Raw genomic sequence first — 16,524 nt, forward strand, 5'->3', positions numbered from 1 at the left:
ATTTGCACTAGAAAAACAACAACAAAAAACAAATGACATTGGATTGTCAGATAATATACATATACTGGTATTTATTCCTTAAAGTTTCAAGAATATGTTATTTATTAAGGTCAAAAAAGTGAAAACATTTAAAATGTATTTTGCTTTCAGTAACAAAATATTAAAAACCTTTCAAAGCTACGAAACAGGTCGTGCCACAACAAAGTGGCGTTTTCTGCCATTTTATGCTAGAAAACATCAATCTTCGCTAAGACAGGGTAAATATACCGGGGAAGATGAATTCTAACATACCCAAACAATTTTTTTATGATCTAAAATCCTCAATTAGAAATAAAGAGCAGCCCTCCCTCTTGGAAAACGAGAAAGCTGGCATTTTACATGGTTTGCAATCATTTGCTTTTAATTCTTATTTCCACCTTGACTTCCAGGTTTCCGTAAGATTGCTGAGAGATGTTTCGCTGAGATTCTATGACTTTTAGGGGGTCTTTCCCCTATTTTCTAAAATAAGGCAACTTTATGCAAATAAGGCAAATAGAAGTTCGTCTTATAGCTTTATCGTAGACTGTCATATGGTACCTTCTGTCGCGGAAAGTCTGGAACCATAATAAGGTTACTGGTATAATATCCATAGTTGAAAATCCTTTCACTGAGGGTTTACAATCCCCCTTTTTCATACCCTCCACTAGCCCTCCTAGTAAGTGAAAACTAAAAACACGTTTTGAAAAAAAGAAAACTGCCTAATGAAAAAATGTCCTTTATCCAATGACACAAACGAATTTCTAATGTGCAAGATACCGATGACACCATACCCCTCATACTCTTATTTTATGTCTTCGAAGCCGAATTTAGCTAATGGGACATACCTGGGTAGTATTGTTAGTAAAAATGGGGGATGCTCTTACCAATATAAAAAGTAGAATAGCCAAGATCAAGGGTGTTTTTTCATTGTTGAAAATAAAAAATTGTAAGCATGCGAAGATAAGTCTACAAATCAAGAAGTGATGACAGTGGTCGGATATGGTTCTGAAACGTGGGTGCTTTGGAAGACGAAGGAGGATTTGCTAAATTTTTTCCTGAGGAATTGTCTCTGGGTCGTTTTGGGTACACCTTTGACTAACTATATATTAAATAAAACGCTGTACGAAAAAATGTGGCTCTATTCAACTTTCTAATGCTACAATGGCAGTAAGGCTGAGATGGCTATGACAACTTTAACAGATCTAGAGTGATAGTTTACAAAAGATAGCATCGTTCTTTCCTGCCATTCATTTAGGTACAAACGAAAAATAGGTCGCCCCCGAATGGGGCGGGAACAGGTCGTAAAAAAGGATTTAAAGAAAATTAGAACATTTGTGGAGGGAGTAAAGGGTGAAGCTTTGAGTAAATTGGAGTGGTGGAGGAGCGTGCGCAGTTGCGTTGACCTAAGGCGGCTTGGTACAGCAGTGAGTTGTTATAATAGTAGTGGTAGAAGTAGTAAGGTAAAAACGTAAGAAGGTAAATAATACGGCATTGGACTTATGAGTCCCTACCAGCAGTGATGAATTCCGTTTTTCGGCACTTACCCATTTAGAGCTGGGACGACTCTGGCCGAATTTCCAAAGCCACTGAACCCTGTCCCAAACTAAATAACTGGCCATGCCAGGAATCGAATCCATACCCCTCGGACCAAGGATTCCAAACCCAGCGCACCAACCACTTAGCCAGGACGGCGATGAGAGACTACTGAGAGAGAGCCTTTTATTTTCTGCAGACTGCTCGTCGAATTTCCTTATCATAAGAGAACTTTCTGTTACTTTCTTTTAGGTCGGTTTTTTGTTTTCAATAAAGTGTTATTCGTTATAGATCTACAGATTTTTCAAAAATACCACGAGTCAGTTTATTTCGGCTAATTTTATAGATATATCTTACATTATATTCATCTTTGTTTGTTTTAAGGCTCAACTTCACTCTGTAGTTTCGTAAGAAATTTTTTATTCTTTTTGATTAATGACAGCTGAAAGACACTGCTGGAAATACTAATCATTTCATATAGCTTAATGTAACCTAAAAAATCTACCGTCGTCAGCGTCAAGGGTGATACGTAAAGCAATTTTAACTTTTTGAAACGAAAACCATTTACAATTCTTGCTGTTTGCAGGTATTTGATATTGAAAATTTAATCGTTATTAATAAAGGTATACTCCTAATACTAAAAAACAAAAATAACTAGTCTCCAGAAAGTGCTTACGCGTTACGATTAAAATTTCCAGTGATGAACTTCACGGAATTCAGCTCGAATTTGTGCAAGGGTTAACTTCCAGGTTGATATCTAACAAATTGGACATAGGGGGTGGGAGACTTACGAGGAGATTAACAATTTTGTATGTAGATTCAGCCAAGAATTCAACGCAACTTCTTGTGACAAGTTAACCTCAGACCTAGATGACTTTGTAATGTGCTGGGTCTGTATTAGTAGCCTTAGGTAATTATATTAGGTCTTAACTTAAGAGTGCTATTCCAATTCAAATTCCATAATAGTAGTATTTCCAAGATGAGTTTTAAATGGCCCATAGCCACTATTCTTTTCTTCCTTAATGATTTAAGATCACGGAGAAGTTTAAAGGTGATTCTCTCAAGACGCAGGTGTTATTGATTTTATTTCAAGATCCAGGTGTTTGTAACGTAGTAGGGAAATGTTCTAAAAGATGCCGGTGTCTGTTACACAATAGAGAGTGTTTTTTCTTTGATTGTTTAAAAAATCTGCGAGGACCAGGGGTAAATCATGAGGGCCCTTCCAAGTAGAGAACCTTCAAGATACCAGGCCCCTAGCAACAAATTCCTACGGGGGCCCCAGTATCCAATTTCACCGGGCCACTAGCAACATTTCCGACGGGAACCCTAGCGGGCATTTCTAACAGGGGCCTAGGATCCAATTCCACAATTATTACGGGTAATTATTGCAACCTCACTGGAAATAAGGAAAAGGCAAATTCAAGGAATATTTAAAATTTCCCGTATAATACTAATTTCAGTGCAAAACTGGGTGAAAGAACTATGATATAACATTCACTTGTGTTTCAGATGTATAACAATAAAACCCTCTAAACCTTTACCTCTTAACATGTAGGTGCGCGTAATAGATCAATAGTCAATAGTATTGGGATGCTTGGAAACACACAATCTATTTAATCGTTAGAGGAACTATGCAGGGAATTTAAATTTGTTGCTAGGGCACCCCGTTGGATTTAACTGCCAGGTACCACCCTCTGGAATTAGATGGTAAGGCCCCGGTGGAATTGTTCGCTTGGGCCCCGGAGGAATTGTTCCTTGGGCCCCGGAGGAATTGAATGCTATGGACCCCGTTGGAATTTCTCGCTAGGGGCTCCTTTGGAAATTGCTGCTAGGGACCCGGGGAAATTGGATAATGGGGCCCCATTGGAATTGGTTGCTAGGGACCTGGCGTCCTCACATATTTTTTAGGGACCTCCCTGACCCTCACATATTTTTTAAGCAATCAAAGTAAAAACGCTCTCTATTGTGTAATAAATACCAGCATCTCTTAGAAAATTTCCCTATTACGTAACAAACACCTGCATCTTGAAAGAAAATCAGTAACACCTGCGTCTTGAGAGAATTACATAAAAAAAACTAGTTTTTTTAACTGAAAGTAAGGAGCGACATTAAAACTTAAAACGAACAGAAATTATTCCATATATGAAATGGGTTGTCCCCTCCGCAATCCCTCGCTCTTTACGCTAAAGCTGAATTGTTTTAAAAAGCAGAATTGTGGCAAAGAGTCAAACTTTAGCGTAAAGAGCGAGGGATTCCGGAGGGTACAACTCATTTCATATATTGAGTAATTTCTGTTCGTTTTAAGTTTTAATGTCGCTCCTTACTTTCAGTTAAAAAAAAACTAGTTTTTTTATGTAATTCCTGAACGTTTTGAATTAATGCATGTTTGATTTTGGCTCTCCACACATAAATTATTAAAATGAAATTTGCATATTAATTCCTTTTTTGGCTAAATGGCTTCCTCTTAGTTTTGATCAGACGATTTTGAGAAATAAGGGATGGGAAAGGAGGCCTAGTTGCCATACAATTTTTCGGTTACATAAAGAGGCAACTATAAATTTTAATTTTTAACGAATTTTTTTATTAGTAAAAAATATACGTAACTTAAGAATTAACTTACGTAACAAACTTTTATATTCTTTAATTTTTATTATGTATATGAGGGGGTTTGTACCCTCGTTAATACCTCGTTCTTTACACTAAATCGTAAGTTTTGTCCTAATTCTTTAAGAATGACCCCTGAATAAGAAAGGCCGTAGAATAGATAGTTGAAATTACTAAAAATACTATAGAATAAAGAGCGATGTATTTATCTCCTCCTAAATACCTCGCTCTTTATGCTAAAGTATTTTTAGAACCCCTCATATGCGTAATAATCTCTGTTCGTTTTAAGTTTCAATGCTACTCTTTACTTTCAATTTAAAAAACTTTTCCATCTTTATTTTTTCATTGTTTTTTTTATAGTAATTTTAGAAAATCTTGCGCCCTTTTCATTGAATTTCTGTTCCCCCATGACATATTTCTCCAAGGAAAGATCCTCCCACATAGCCCCCTCCCCTCAAACCCACCCCCACAACCAAAAAAATCCCCTGAAAACGACTGTACACTTCCCAATAACCATTATTATATGTAAACACTGGTCGAAGTTTGTAACTTGCAGCCCCTCCCCCAGGGACTGTGGGGGAGTAAATCATTCCCAAAGACATAGTTATTTTGGTTTTTGACTATGTGGAACAAAACGGCTATCTCAAAATTTTGATCTGTTGACTTTGGAGAAAAATGAGCGTGGGGGGGCCTAGATGCCCTCCAATTTTTTTGGTCACTTAAAAAGGGCACTAGAACTTTTTATTTCTGTTAAAATGAGCCCTCTTGCGACATTCTAGGACCACTTGGTCGATACGATGACCCCTGGAAAAAAAAATAAAAAAAAATACACACGCACCCGTGATTTGACTTCTGGCAAAAAATACAAAATTCCACATTTTTGTAGATAGGAGCTTGAAAACTTTGCTATAGGGTTCTCTGATACGCCGGATGCGATGGTGTGATTTTCGTTAAGATTATGTGACTTTTAGGGGGTGTGTTCCCCTATTTTCTAAAATAAGGCAAATATTTTCAGGCTCGTAACTTTTGATAGCAAAGACTAAATTTGATAAAACTTATATATTTAAAATCAGTATGAAAATTTGATTCTTTTGATGTATATTTTAGCATCAAAATTCCGTTTTTTAGAGTTTCGTTTACTATTGAGCCGGGTCGCTCCTTACTACAGTTCGTTACCACGAACTGTTTGATAACCGTTAAACTTGTTTGTGATCTTAATCATTAAGGAAGAAAAGAGTATTGGCTATAGGCCATTTTAAACTCATCTTGGAGATAGTACTTTTATATAATTTTGATACTAAAAGTACTTTTAAGTTATGACCTTGTATAATTACCTAAAAGCTAATGATAAAGACTCAGCACGTTACAAAGTCATCTGGGTCTGAGGCTAACCTGTCACAAAAAGTTATGTTGAATTCATGGCTGAATTTACCTACAACATTGTTACCCCTCGTAAGTCTCCCAACCTCCTTTTCCAATTTGGCAAGGCGCCAACCTAGCAGTTAACGCTCGCACAAATTAGAGCCGATTTATGTGAAAGTCATCGCTGGAAATTTTAATTGTGACGAGTAAGCACTTTGCTTGAACTAGTTAAATATGCTGTTTTTTTTAATATTAGGAGTATTCCCTTATTAATAACCATTAAATTTACAATATTGAATATTTGAAAAAAGCAAGAATTGCAAATAGTTTTCGCTTCATAAAGTTACAATTGGTTTAGGTACACCTTTGATGCCGACGACGGTATATTGGTTGGGTTACATTAAGCTATGTAAAATTATTAGTATTTTCAGTAGTGTTTTCAGCGGTCATTAATCAAAAGGAATAAAATTTTCTTACGGAGCTAAAGAGTGAAGTCGAGCCTTAAAAAAACAAAGATCACTGCACATTAAGTAAGATGTGTCTATAAAATTAGCCAAAATAAACTGATAAATTATTTTGGATTATGTTTGAACTTTTTGTATTCTATCAGAAGTATTTGGAATGTTGTTAGAATTTTTCTGTTTTGTAGTAAGTACTTTGTATTCTGTACCAACTATTTCTCAATCTCTTTGATTTATTTTAGAATTGTGAAAAGTATTTTTGTATTTCGTAAGAATAATTTATTGTTTTGCAGGAATTATTTGGATTATGTTTGATCTTTTTGTTCGTAAAAAAATATTTGTTACGTTTATAGCAATTACGGGTTTCGTATCAAGCATTTTTTGTCTTGCACCAACTATTTTTCTGTTAGAACTATTTTAGAATCACGTAAAGTATTTTTGTATTTTGTAAGAATTATTTCTGTTTTGTAGGAACTATTTTGGGTTATGTTTGAACTTTTTGCATACTGTAAGAAATATTTTGGATGTTTTTAGATTTTTTGTCTATTATAGCAAGTATTTTCTGTTCTCTTTCAACTATTTTTCATTCTTTTGGAACTATTTTAGAATTGTAAATAGTATTTTTGTATTTGGTTAGAGTTATTTCTTTTTCGTAGGATTTTTTTTTGCATTATGTATGAACTTTTGTATTCAATAAAAAGTATTTGGGATGTTGTTAGAATTTTTGTGTTTTGTAGCAAGTACTTTGTGTTCTGTACCAACTATTTCTCAATCTGTCAGAACTATCTTAAATTTTGCAAAATACTTTTGTATTTTGTAAGAATTGTTTATGTTGTGTAGGAATTACTTTGGGGTGTTGCTAAAATTTTTGTGTTTTATAGAATTTATTTTATGCTCTGCACAAACTGTTTTTCATTCTGTTAGAACTATGTTAGATTTGCGCGTATTGCCAGAATTTTTGTATTTCGTCAGAATAATTATCATGTTTTGTAGAAATTATTTTGGATTGTTTCTTAGGTTTTTGTATTGTACTATAGTATTGCGAATGACCCAGGTGCGCGTAGTTTCTATTTACTGGTCTTTATTTCTAAAGATTTACCTGGATTTTTAGAGGATGGCCTTAATTTCTAAAGTTTGGTCTTGATTTTTATGAATTCTTTTAGATTCCTATGCATTAGTCACAATTTTCAGAAGTTGGCTTTGAAATCTACACTTTGGTCTTGATTTGTATGGTTTGGGCTTGATTTCTATGCACTAGTCTTGATTTCTACTCGTTTGGATTTCTATGCCTTGGCTATGATTTTTACGAATTCTCCTGAATTTCCATGCATTTCCATGATCCATTTTAAACAATAAAGAAATATAAAATCAAAAATGAAAGATATTGCAATAGATCAAATGTTTTGCTAAAGCTAAGGAGTAATGTTAAAAACTCAAGAGCCATATCTAAAATGCAATGAGGGTGTGCTTACGAAAATACAAATCAATGGATTTAAAGCATGTTTTTATCATGAAAATATCAGAGAATACTTTAGAAATGGCGATATCAACCTAGATCTTAAATCATTAGAGAGAAAAGGATAGTGGCTATGGACAGTTTAACACCCATCTTTTTGGATACTACTCATAACAAGAGCTAAGAGCTCATATGGCCCTTATGACGAGGCCAGAAGAGCTAAAAGCCGAGAGCTCATATGGTATGAGCTCTAACAGAATTCTAAAGATCTTTAGCCCCCCAGATGGTCAAATCTGGGAAAACGGCTTTATCAAGTTAATTTGTGCAGCTCCCTGACACGCCTACCAATTTTCATCGTCCTAGCACGTCCAGAAGCACAAAACTCGCCTAAGCACTGAACCCACCCAACTCCCCAAAAGAGAGCGAATCCAGTACGGTTGCGTCAATCACGTATCTAAAACATTTGCTTATTCTATCTACCAAACTTCATCCCGATTCCTCCACTCTAAGCGTTTTCCAAGATTTCCGATTTCCCCCTCCAACTCCCCCCAATGAAATAAGAGCTCTGAGACATAAATTCCTTGTAAATATCAAATTTCAGTAAGATCCGGTCACCCATTCTTAAGTTAAAAATACTTCAATTTTTCTTATTTTTCCAAATTAAGAACCCCCAGCCCCTCCAAAGAGAACGGATCCGTTCCAATTATGTCAATTACGTGTCTACAACTTGTGCTTATTCTTCCCATCAAATTTACCCCAATCCCTCCACTCTAGGCGTTTTCAAAAATTTCTGTTTCCCTCCTCCAGCCCCCTATGTCTCCGGGTCCAATTCGAGTCGAAAATGGAGCATCTGAGACATAAGATCGTTCTACACATCAAGTTTAATTAAGATCCGATCACTTATTCGTAAGATAAAAATACCCTAATTTTCACATTTTCCAAGAATTCCGGTTTCCCCCTCCAATTCCCCCCAATGTCACAGGACCAGACCGGAATTTAAATAAGAGCTTTAAAGCACAAGATCCTTCTTGGATCAAGTATATTTCATGAGGATCCGATCACTCCTTCGTAAGTTAAAAATACGTCTTTTTTCTATTTTTTCAGAATTAGCCCCCCAGCAAATTCCCCAAAATAGAGCGGATCCGTTCCAATTATGTCAATCACGTATCAAATACTTCTGCTTATTTTTCCCACCAAGTTTCATCGCGATCCCTCCACTCTAAGCGTTTTCCATGATTTTAGGTCCCCCCCCCAAAAAAAAAAACAATTCCCCCAATGTCACCGGATCCGGTCGAGACTTAATAGAGCTTTGAGACATGATATCCTTCTAAATATCAAATTTCATTGAGATCCGATCACCCGTTCGTAAGTTAAAAATACCTTTTTTTCTAGTTTTTTTTAATAAACCCTCCCCTCCCCAACTACCCCAAAGAGAACGGATCCGTTCCGGTTATGTCAATCATGCATCTAGGAATTGTGCTTATTTTTCCCACCAAGTTTCATCCCATCCCTTAACTCTAAGTGTTTTCCAAGTCTTTAGGTTTCCCCCTAACACCCCCCCCCCCAATACCACTAGATCTGGTCGGGATTTAAAATAAGAGCTCTGAGACACGATATCAATCCAAACATCAAATTTCATTAAGGTCTGACCAACCGTTTGTAAGTTAAAAATACTTCATTTTTTTCCGAATTAACCGCCCCCCCCCCCCCCAGATGGTCAAATCGGGAAACCGACTATTTTTAATTTGATCTGTTCTTTTGTCCGTGATACGCCTGCCAAATTTCATCGGCCTAGCTTACCTGGAAGTGCCTAAAGTAGCAAAACCGGGACCAACAGACAGAGAGATCGACAGACCGACAGAATTTGCGATTGCTATATGTCACTTGGTTAATACCAAGTGCCAAAATAATTGAAAAGCCCTTAGAATAAATCATATAGATTATCCGACACATATTATCTGTAGGTTTTTCGGTACTGTGATTTTAACAAGTGCATTGAAGGATATATACTTACCAATTACATCGACAGCAGCAACACCAGAATAAACAACATTTAGGCCTTAGCACCTGAGAATTATTAGTTGATTGTATTGTATCATTCAAGTTTTCCTTGGAATTTTTTCCACTATTCCGCCTCGAAACAGACTTTCTGTGAACAGCCGATGTCTGTTTGTTGCTCATGTATCCACCATTACCATTTCCTGAAAGTTAAAATTCTAATATTTCCGGGTTATCGGCGTTACCTTCCTGATGAAAGGAAATAAAAAGTTTATTCACGAAGACGGAAAGGAAAAGAAAGGAAGAAGAGGTAAAATATTAGAGTTTTCTTGCTTGTTATCCTAGTCAACACATCGTTAATATCACTTTAGTCCACTATTGAAGACCCAATAAATTGCTCCTATTATTGCTGCTGTGTATTTCTTACAATTATTCCACTCTACTAGTTAAGAAAGTCTTAAGGCTTTCAACTCGTGCGTCCAAACTCTTAAGTTAAAAAGAATGGTATGCTCATTCAACCCCTTGCAACCTATATTTCAAACGAGGCGCAATTAACTTTGTTAGTACGAGGTTTTAATTAATACTAATTTTAGTTAAAAAGCAACGAAAAGAATTTATTCAACAAATAAAAATGTTGGGTTTTTTCCATACTAGCATTTTGGTCACTAAGGGACAGACTGATGTATGTCATCAGATTTCAGTCAAATTATTAACACTGCATAAGATCCAGTCAGTTCGCATTATGTTTTTAAATTCATACTTAAATTATACGTCAAGTTTAAACAAACTTTTAAGATTGTTAATAAGTCTTTAAAATGAGAATTTGGTATAAAACTTTATTGTTTACCTCTGTTTCAACTGAAAAAAGGAAAAAAAATACACTCGCTAAAAGCTTCTTCCTTTGTTCCTATATCCTAAAGAAAAACTTTAATTGCATGACCTCATGGTCACATCGGGTTGAATCTTTTACTAGTTTGCCTAGTTAGAACTACGACTGCAAACAGCAATAGAGGGTAACCTTGAGGGACTTCAAGCCTAGTAAACGGCACACCCATTGCACTGCTTTTTGATTAACGGATAATCATTCTAGGTTTTGTTTATTTTGGTGGGCCTTGTTTCTCTGTATAGCCTCTTTATAGCTTTGTTGCTTATGATGAGTAGCCTCCCTATTGTAGTGCAATATTTGCAGGCATGAATATATAACAAATCGGAGGTAAGCTCGAGATGGCTTGAGCGAGATGTTGGCTACTGTTTATGGCAGTGCAATACAAAGCACGGAAAGCCAAGTAGTCACCAAGATGGACCCAACCTTGCACAAAGCCTCCATTCAAGTGGAGTTGCAAATACTTCTTGATGTCTGGTTCTATGCCACCTTAAGTGATTGATGTAGATTTTAAGAAGTTAATAGTCCTTGACCTGCTTTGGAGGGACCAGTTGCTTTCTTTTAGGTCATAATCATAACATGTTTCAGTGGCTTGCATAATGCAAAGACAGGACAAGGAATGTTGAGGACGTGGAAAAAGAGCTATCATATTGACATTTTGACCGAAAAATTCAGAAATTTTGTGCTGGGTTTGTTATGATTTTCAAAAACTCAGCTCTAAGAGTTAAGAAACGAGACATTATTTGATATGGAACTTATTTATTCAGGCAAAACGGATGGGTGGGTTAGCAATGAGTAAGGCACATGCAGAATAAGAAAAAGTTTTACATAGGCTGGGAAGGTTTTAGCAGTACAATTCTAGGTGCTGGCTTTATGATCAAAAGTACAAAGTATCAGTCACAGTGGTATATACCCCTATAGAACTCAAATTAACTTGTATACAATTATGTGAACAAATAGGGTAGATTCAAGGTAGAAACATGATATTTGTTCTTAAGGACTTTAATAGCAAAGTTACTTCAAATAGGAGTAGATGATGTCCAGGTTTATGTAAATTTGGTGTAGGGAATGAAAATAGAAATGGTAATAGGCTCCTACAAATCTGTAAGTAGAATAATATAACTGTAGCGAATCTAGGGTTCTGGAATAAATTGGCCCATAAGTTAACATGATATTCATGTGATGGTAAAACGGCAAGCCTTATTGATTATGCTAATGTAAATTAAAGATAGGCAGGATCTGAACCAAGACTCCAGGGTACACAAAAGCAACGTTGCTGATGTTAACAGTTAACGCCAACTGTTGAGGAAATCACTGCTGTTGATGAAATTGTTTCTATGAGAAATGTGTGGGCTTGAAGATCAATAATGATAATATTAAAGAGCTGGTAATTATCTGTTATAGCGACCTCACTCAAGTTCTTCATACATTGATGCATTGTAGAACTGGCTTCTTCGCTAGTTTCTTTAAGCTTAGCGTGACACAATACAAGGGCAGGTAACAAAATAGAAGGACAATATATAATTTGGGCAATATATTTGCACATTTGTGAGGGGGGGGGGGGTAAAGTATTAAGACGTTGTGAAGTTAGAAAATATTTCTTACTTCATGATATGTAGAATGTTTGTACCCAACACATTTTGCGCGCACACCCACTATACTCCGCCCCCCGAATCTGCAGATATAAGTAGTATGGCCGTAACAGGGACCATGCGTGCATCATTTGCATATACCATAAACCTCATTGCAGCTACAGCAAATCTTTTTAGCACACTACAGAGGATGCATCATTCGCATATTCCAGCCGGCACCTCGTTTGCATATACCTCTCTGGAAATGATTAACATATATTTAACCTTCACTGAATAAGAGGAACGACCACTTTAGTAAACCGGTTTAAGTGAATTCAAATGGAATGGTAGAATCGGTGTAATCAGAGGAATGACCGCTTAAGCAAACCAGTTTATTTGATTTCAAATTGAACTAAAATAATTTATGATATAGTCTTGAACTTTACTTAGGAATATATTAAGATAGGCATAGTGGAAGCACTTGTATCATTATATTTATGAGAATGATTGCTTATATTAACACTTTTTAGAGCGTATTAACGGTCGTCCATGTCCCACGTCCAAGGGCCCTAATGCCCCTTCAACATTTTATTACTCCCCCGCAAAAAAAATAAAATAGAAAAAATAACAAGAATAAGAAAGAAATTTAAAAATGAGCAAAATTACGAAAAATAAAAACAAATTTAAAACAAAAAATAACCATAAATAAAAACATTCAAAAATGAAAAAATAACAAAAAATTAAAATGAAACAATAGCGAAAAATAAAACAAAAAAAACGAAAAAAAAACTAAAATGAAAAGGCTTTAATCGTAGTGCAACTTTGAGAGATAGACAAAACAACCTACAAACACAGAGTCAGACACACAAACACACAAAGACAGACAAGGGGACAGCCAAACATCTACTCAGACACAGAGGCACAGGCAAAGAGAGAGAAAGAGATAGAGAGAGAGACAGAGAGAGAGATAGAGAGGGAGAGAGAAAGAGAGAGAGAGAAAGAGAGAGAGACAGAGAGAGCCAACATGCCAAGAGCGCTTGAGTGATAGGAGAAACGTTTCTTGGTAGAGCCAAATAAGATAAATTTTTTGGAAAGTTGTGGAGAAGCTAGACAATGAAATAGCGGAACAGGGCTGGGATCAGAAATGGGGTTGGGGTATCCAAACAGGTCAGGATTATTTTAGAGAGCCAGGAACTCCAGAAACGGCATTGTGATATCTCTCTCTCTCCCCCCCCTCTCTCTCTCTCTTTCTCTCTCTCTCTCTCTCTCTCTCTCTCTCTCTCTCTCTCCTCTCTCTCTCTTTCTCTCTGTGTCCGTGAGTCTGAGCGGCTATTTGCTTGTTCCTCTCTCTCTCTCTGTACCCGTGTGCTTGTGTGTCTGAATCTGTGTGTTTGTATGTATTTTTTACTCTCTCTCTCTCTCTCTCTCTCTCTCTCTCTCTCTCTCTCTCTCTCTCTCTCTCTCTTCTCTCTCTCTCTCTCTCTCTCTCTCTCTCTCTCTCTCTCTCTCTCTCTCTCTCTCTCTCTCTCTCTCTCTCTCTCTCTCTCTCTCTCTCTCTCTCTCTCTCTGTGCCTGTGTGTCTGAGCAGCTGTTTACAAATCTATGTTTCTGACTCTGTGTGTGTGTTTGTATGTGTGACTCCGTGTGTCTATATGTGTTTTTGTTTCTCTTTCCTCCCTATGCCTGTGAGTCTGAGTGGATGTTTGCTTGTCTCTCTCTCTGAGCCTGTTTGTTTGAGCAGATGTTTCCTTCTTTCTTTCTCTCTCTTTTCCCCTTCTCTCTCTCTCTCTCTCTCTCTCTCTCTCTCTCTCTCTGTGCCTGTGTGTCTTAGCGGTTGTTTGCTTATCTCTCTGTGCCTGTGTGTCTGAGCAGCTGTTTGCAAATCTATGTTTCTGTCTTTGTGTGTGTGTTTATATGTGTGACTCCGTGTGTCCATATGTCTTTTGTTTCTCTTTCTCCCTATGCCTGTGTGTCTGAGTGGATGTTTGCTTGTCTCTCTCTCTCTCTCTCTCTCTAAGCCGGTGTGTCTGAGCAGACGTTTCCTTCTTTCTTTCTCACTCTTTCTCTCCTTCTTTCTCTCCTTCTCTCTCTCCCTCTCTCTCTCTCTCTCTCTCTCTCTCTCTGTCTCTCTCTCTCTCTCTCTCTCTCTCTCTCTCTCTCTCTCTCTCTCTCTCTCTCTCTCTGTGCATGTGTGTCTGAACGGATGTTTGCTTCTCTCTCCCTGTGCTTGTGTGTTTGGAGAGACTGTTTGCTTGTCTCTGTGTCTCTCTTTTCGTGTTTGAATGTCTGACTATGAATTTTTATATGTTTTCGTCCCTCTCTCTCTCTCTCTCTACCTATATATCTGAATGGATGTTTGCTTGTCTCTCTCAGTAAGTGTGTGTATGAGCGAGTATTGCTTGTCTCTTTCTTTTTCGTTTATTTGTCTGACTCTGTGTGTTCCTAGGTGTTTCTCTCTCTCTCTCTCTCCATAGCTGTGTGTCTGAGCAGGTGTTTTCTTGTCTCTGTGTCGGTCTTTGTATTTCTGATTCTGTGCGTTTGTATATAGTTTTTGCTTCTCTCTCTCTCTGTCTCTCTCTCTCTCTCTCTCTCTCTCTCTCTCTCTCTCTCTCTCTCTCTCTCTCTCTCTCTCTCTCTCTCTCTCTAAGCCTGTGTCTCTTAGCGGCTGTTTGTTTGTCTCTCTCTGTGTCTGTGCGACTGGGGAGGGTGTGTTTACAAGTTTAAGTGTCTGTCTTTGTGTGTTTGTTTGTATGTGTGACTCCGTTTGTTTGTATGTGTTTTTCTCTCTCTCTTTCTCTTTCTGTATCCGTGCTTCTGAGCGAGTGTTTGCTTGTCTCTGTCTTTGTGTGTTTGTGTGTCTGACTAGTGTGTGTGTAGGTGCTTTTGTCTCCCTCCCTCTGTGTCTATATGTCTGAGCGATTGTTTGCTTGTCTCTCTCTCTCTCTGCATGTGCGTCTCAATAGGTTTTTGCTTGTCTCTGTGTGTTTGTGAATCTAACTCTGTGTGTTTATAATGTGTTTTGTCTCTCTTTCACTCTCTATGTGTGTCTGTTTGTCTGAATGGATGTTTGCTTGTCGTTCTTTCTCTGTGCCTATGTGTCTGACCGGGCTTTTGCTTGTATCTGCATCTTTCTTTGTGTGTTTATATGTCTGACTCTGTGTTTGTGTGTTTTCAGTTGTTTTTATCTCTTTCTCTTTTTCTGTGTGTCTGAGTGAATGTTTGCTTGTTTATGTGTCTCTCTTTCTTTGATTCTCTGCCTGAATCTGTGTTTTTGTATGTGTGTTTTCTCTCTCTCTATCTGTGCGTGTATGTCTGAGCGGCTATTTGATAGTATCCCTCCCTATGCACTTGTGTGCCCAGGCCAGTGTTTGCTTGTATCTGGGTCTGTTTTTGTGTGTCTGATTCTTTGTGTTTATAGGTAATTCTCTCTCTCTCTTTGCCTATGTGTCTGAGTGGCTTTTTGCTTGTCTCTTTCTTTCTCTCTCTCTCTCTCTTTGTGCCAGTGTGTTTGAGCGGGTGTTTACTTGTCCCCGTGTCTGTCCTTGTATGATTGTGTGTCTGAATCTGAGTTTCTCTCTCTTTGTGTCTGTGTGTCTGAGTGGCTGTATCCTTATCTCTCTCTGTGCCTCTGTGTCTGAGCGGATGTTTGCATATTTCCGTGTCTACTTTGCGTGATTATGTGTCTAAATCTGTGTATTTTTTCTCTCTCACTATTTTTTCTTTTTTCCTATCTGTTTCTGTTTGTTTGAGCGGGTGTCTGTTTGTTTCTGTGCATGTCTAATTTTTTGTGTATCTAATTCTGTGTGCTAGTATGTGTTTTTGTTTCTCTCTCTCTATGTGTGCTTGTGTGTCTGAGCGACTGTTTGCTTATGAAGTGTCTGTGTTTTTGTGTTTGTGTCTTGATTTTGATAATAATATTTATGGTTTCGGTAACGCAATAGAGGATTCCCGTTATATCTTGCAAAATTTTGATAATATAGCACAAGATATTTAATAATATCAGACAAGATTTTGGTAACATCGCACAAGGTTCCGAAACACTTAGCTGAAATTTTTATACATATCACACCTATTTTCTTATGGCACCCTTCCAAAAAAGCAATCACTTGACAGAACCAATCACTAATTACCTGTCAAACTTGCATAGAAATAGTTTAAAATTTTCTATGTCAACCTCATTACCAACATATAATCTGTAATTCTAATATGAACAAGTTAAAATCCTTCAGATTTGAAAATCAATGAACTTTTCTAAGAGTACATCCATTGATTAAGCGTGTTTCTAGCAGGTGACATCAAACATTTTCTTAAAACAAACCTTGATTTTAAGTCTGCGATTTTTTTCATTTTTTACTATTTTAACAACATTTTGTCCTATTACTCCCTTTCAAAATCTTCATTTGACATAAACATTTGCTATCAATTAAGGTTTCTAAGGGTAAATTCATTGATTATGCTTCTTTCTAGAACGTGACATCAAACATTTCTTTAAAACAATCCTTGATTTAAGTCTGCAATTTTTCTCAATTTTTTATTAATCTAACAACATATTGTTCTATTGTCCCATTCCAAAATATTCCCTTGACATAAACATTTGCTATTGTTTTGTCAAATTCACGTTGACATCATGTCAAATTG

General features: G+C 36.9%; 1 protein-coding gene across 1 annotated transcript in view; it reads right to left on the reverse strand.

Moving 5' to 3' along the window:
* LOC136033746 (regulator of G-protein signaling 17-like) overlaps positions 1 to 16,524 on the reverse strand; it is a 163,805-nt gene that overhangs the window by 84,167 nt on the left and 63,114 nt on the right. Inside the window, exon 3 of the mRNA XM_065714644.1 lies at positions 9,449 to 9,635. Within this exon, the coding sequence (XP_065570716.1) occupies positions 9,449 to 9,635 (187 nt within the window). The remainder of the gene's footprint in view (positions 1 to 9,448; positions 9,636 to 16,524) is intronic.

Source organism: Artemia franciscana, chromosome 12 (assembly GCF_032884065.1).
Source record: "Artemia franciscana chromosome 12, ASM3288406v1, whole genome shotgun sequence".
Taxonomy (NCBI): Eukaryota; Metazoa; Arthropoda; class Branchiopoda; order Anostraca; family Artemiidae; genus Artemia; species Artemia franciscana.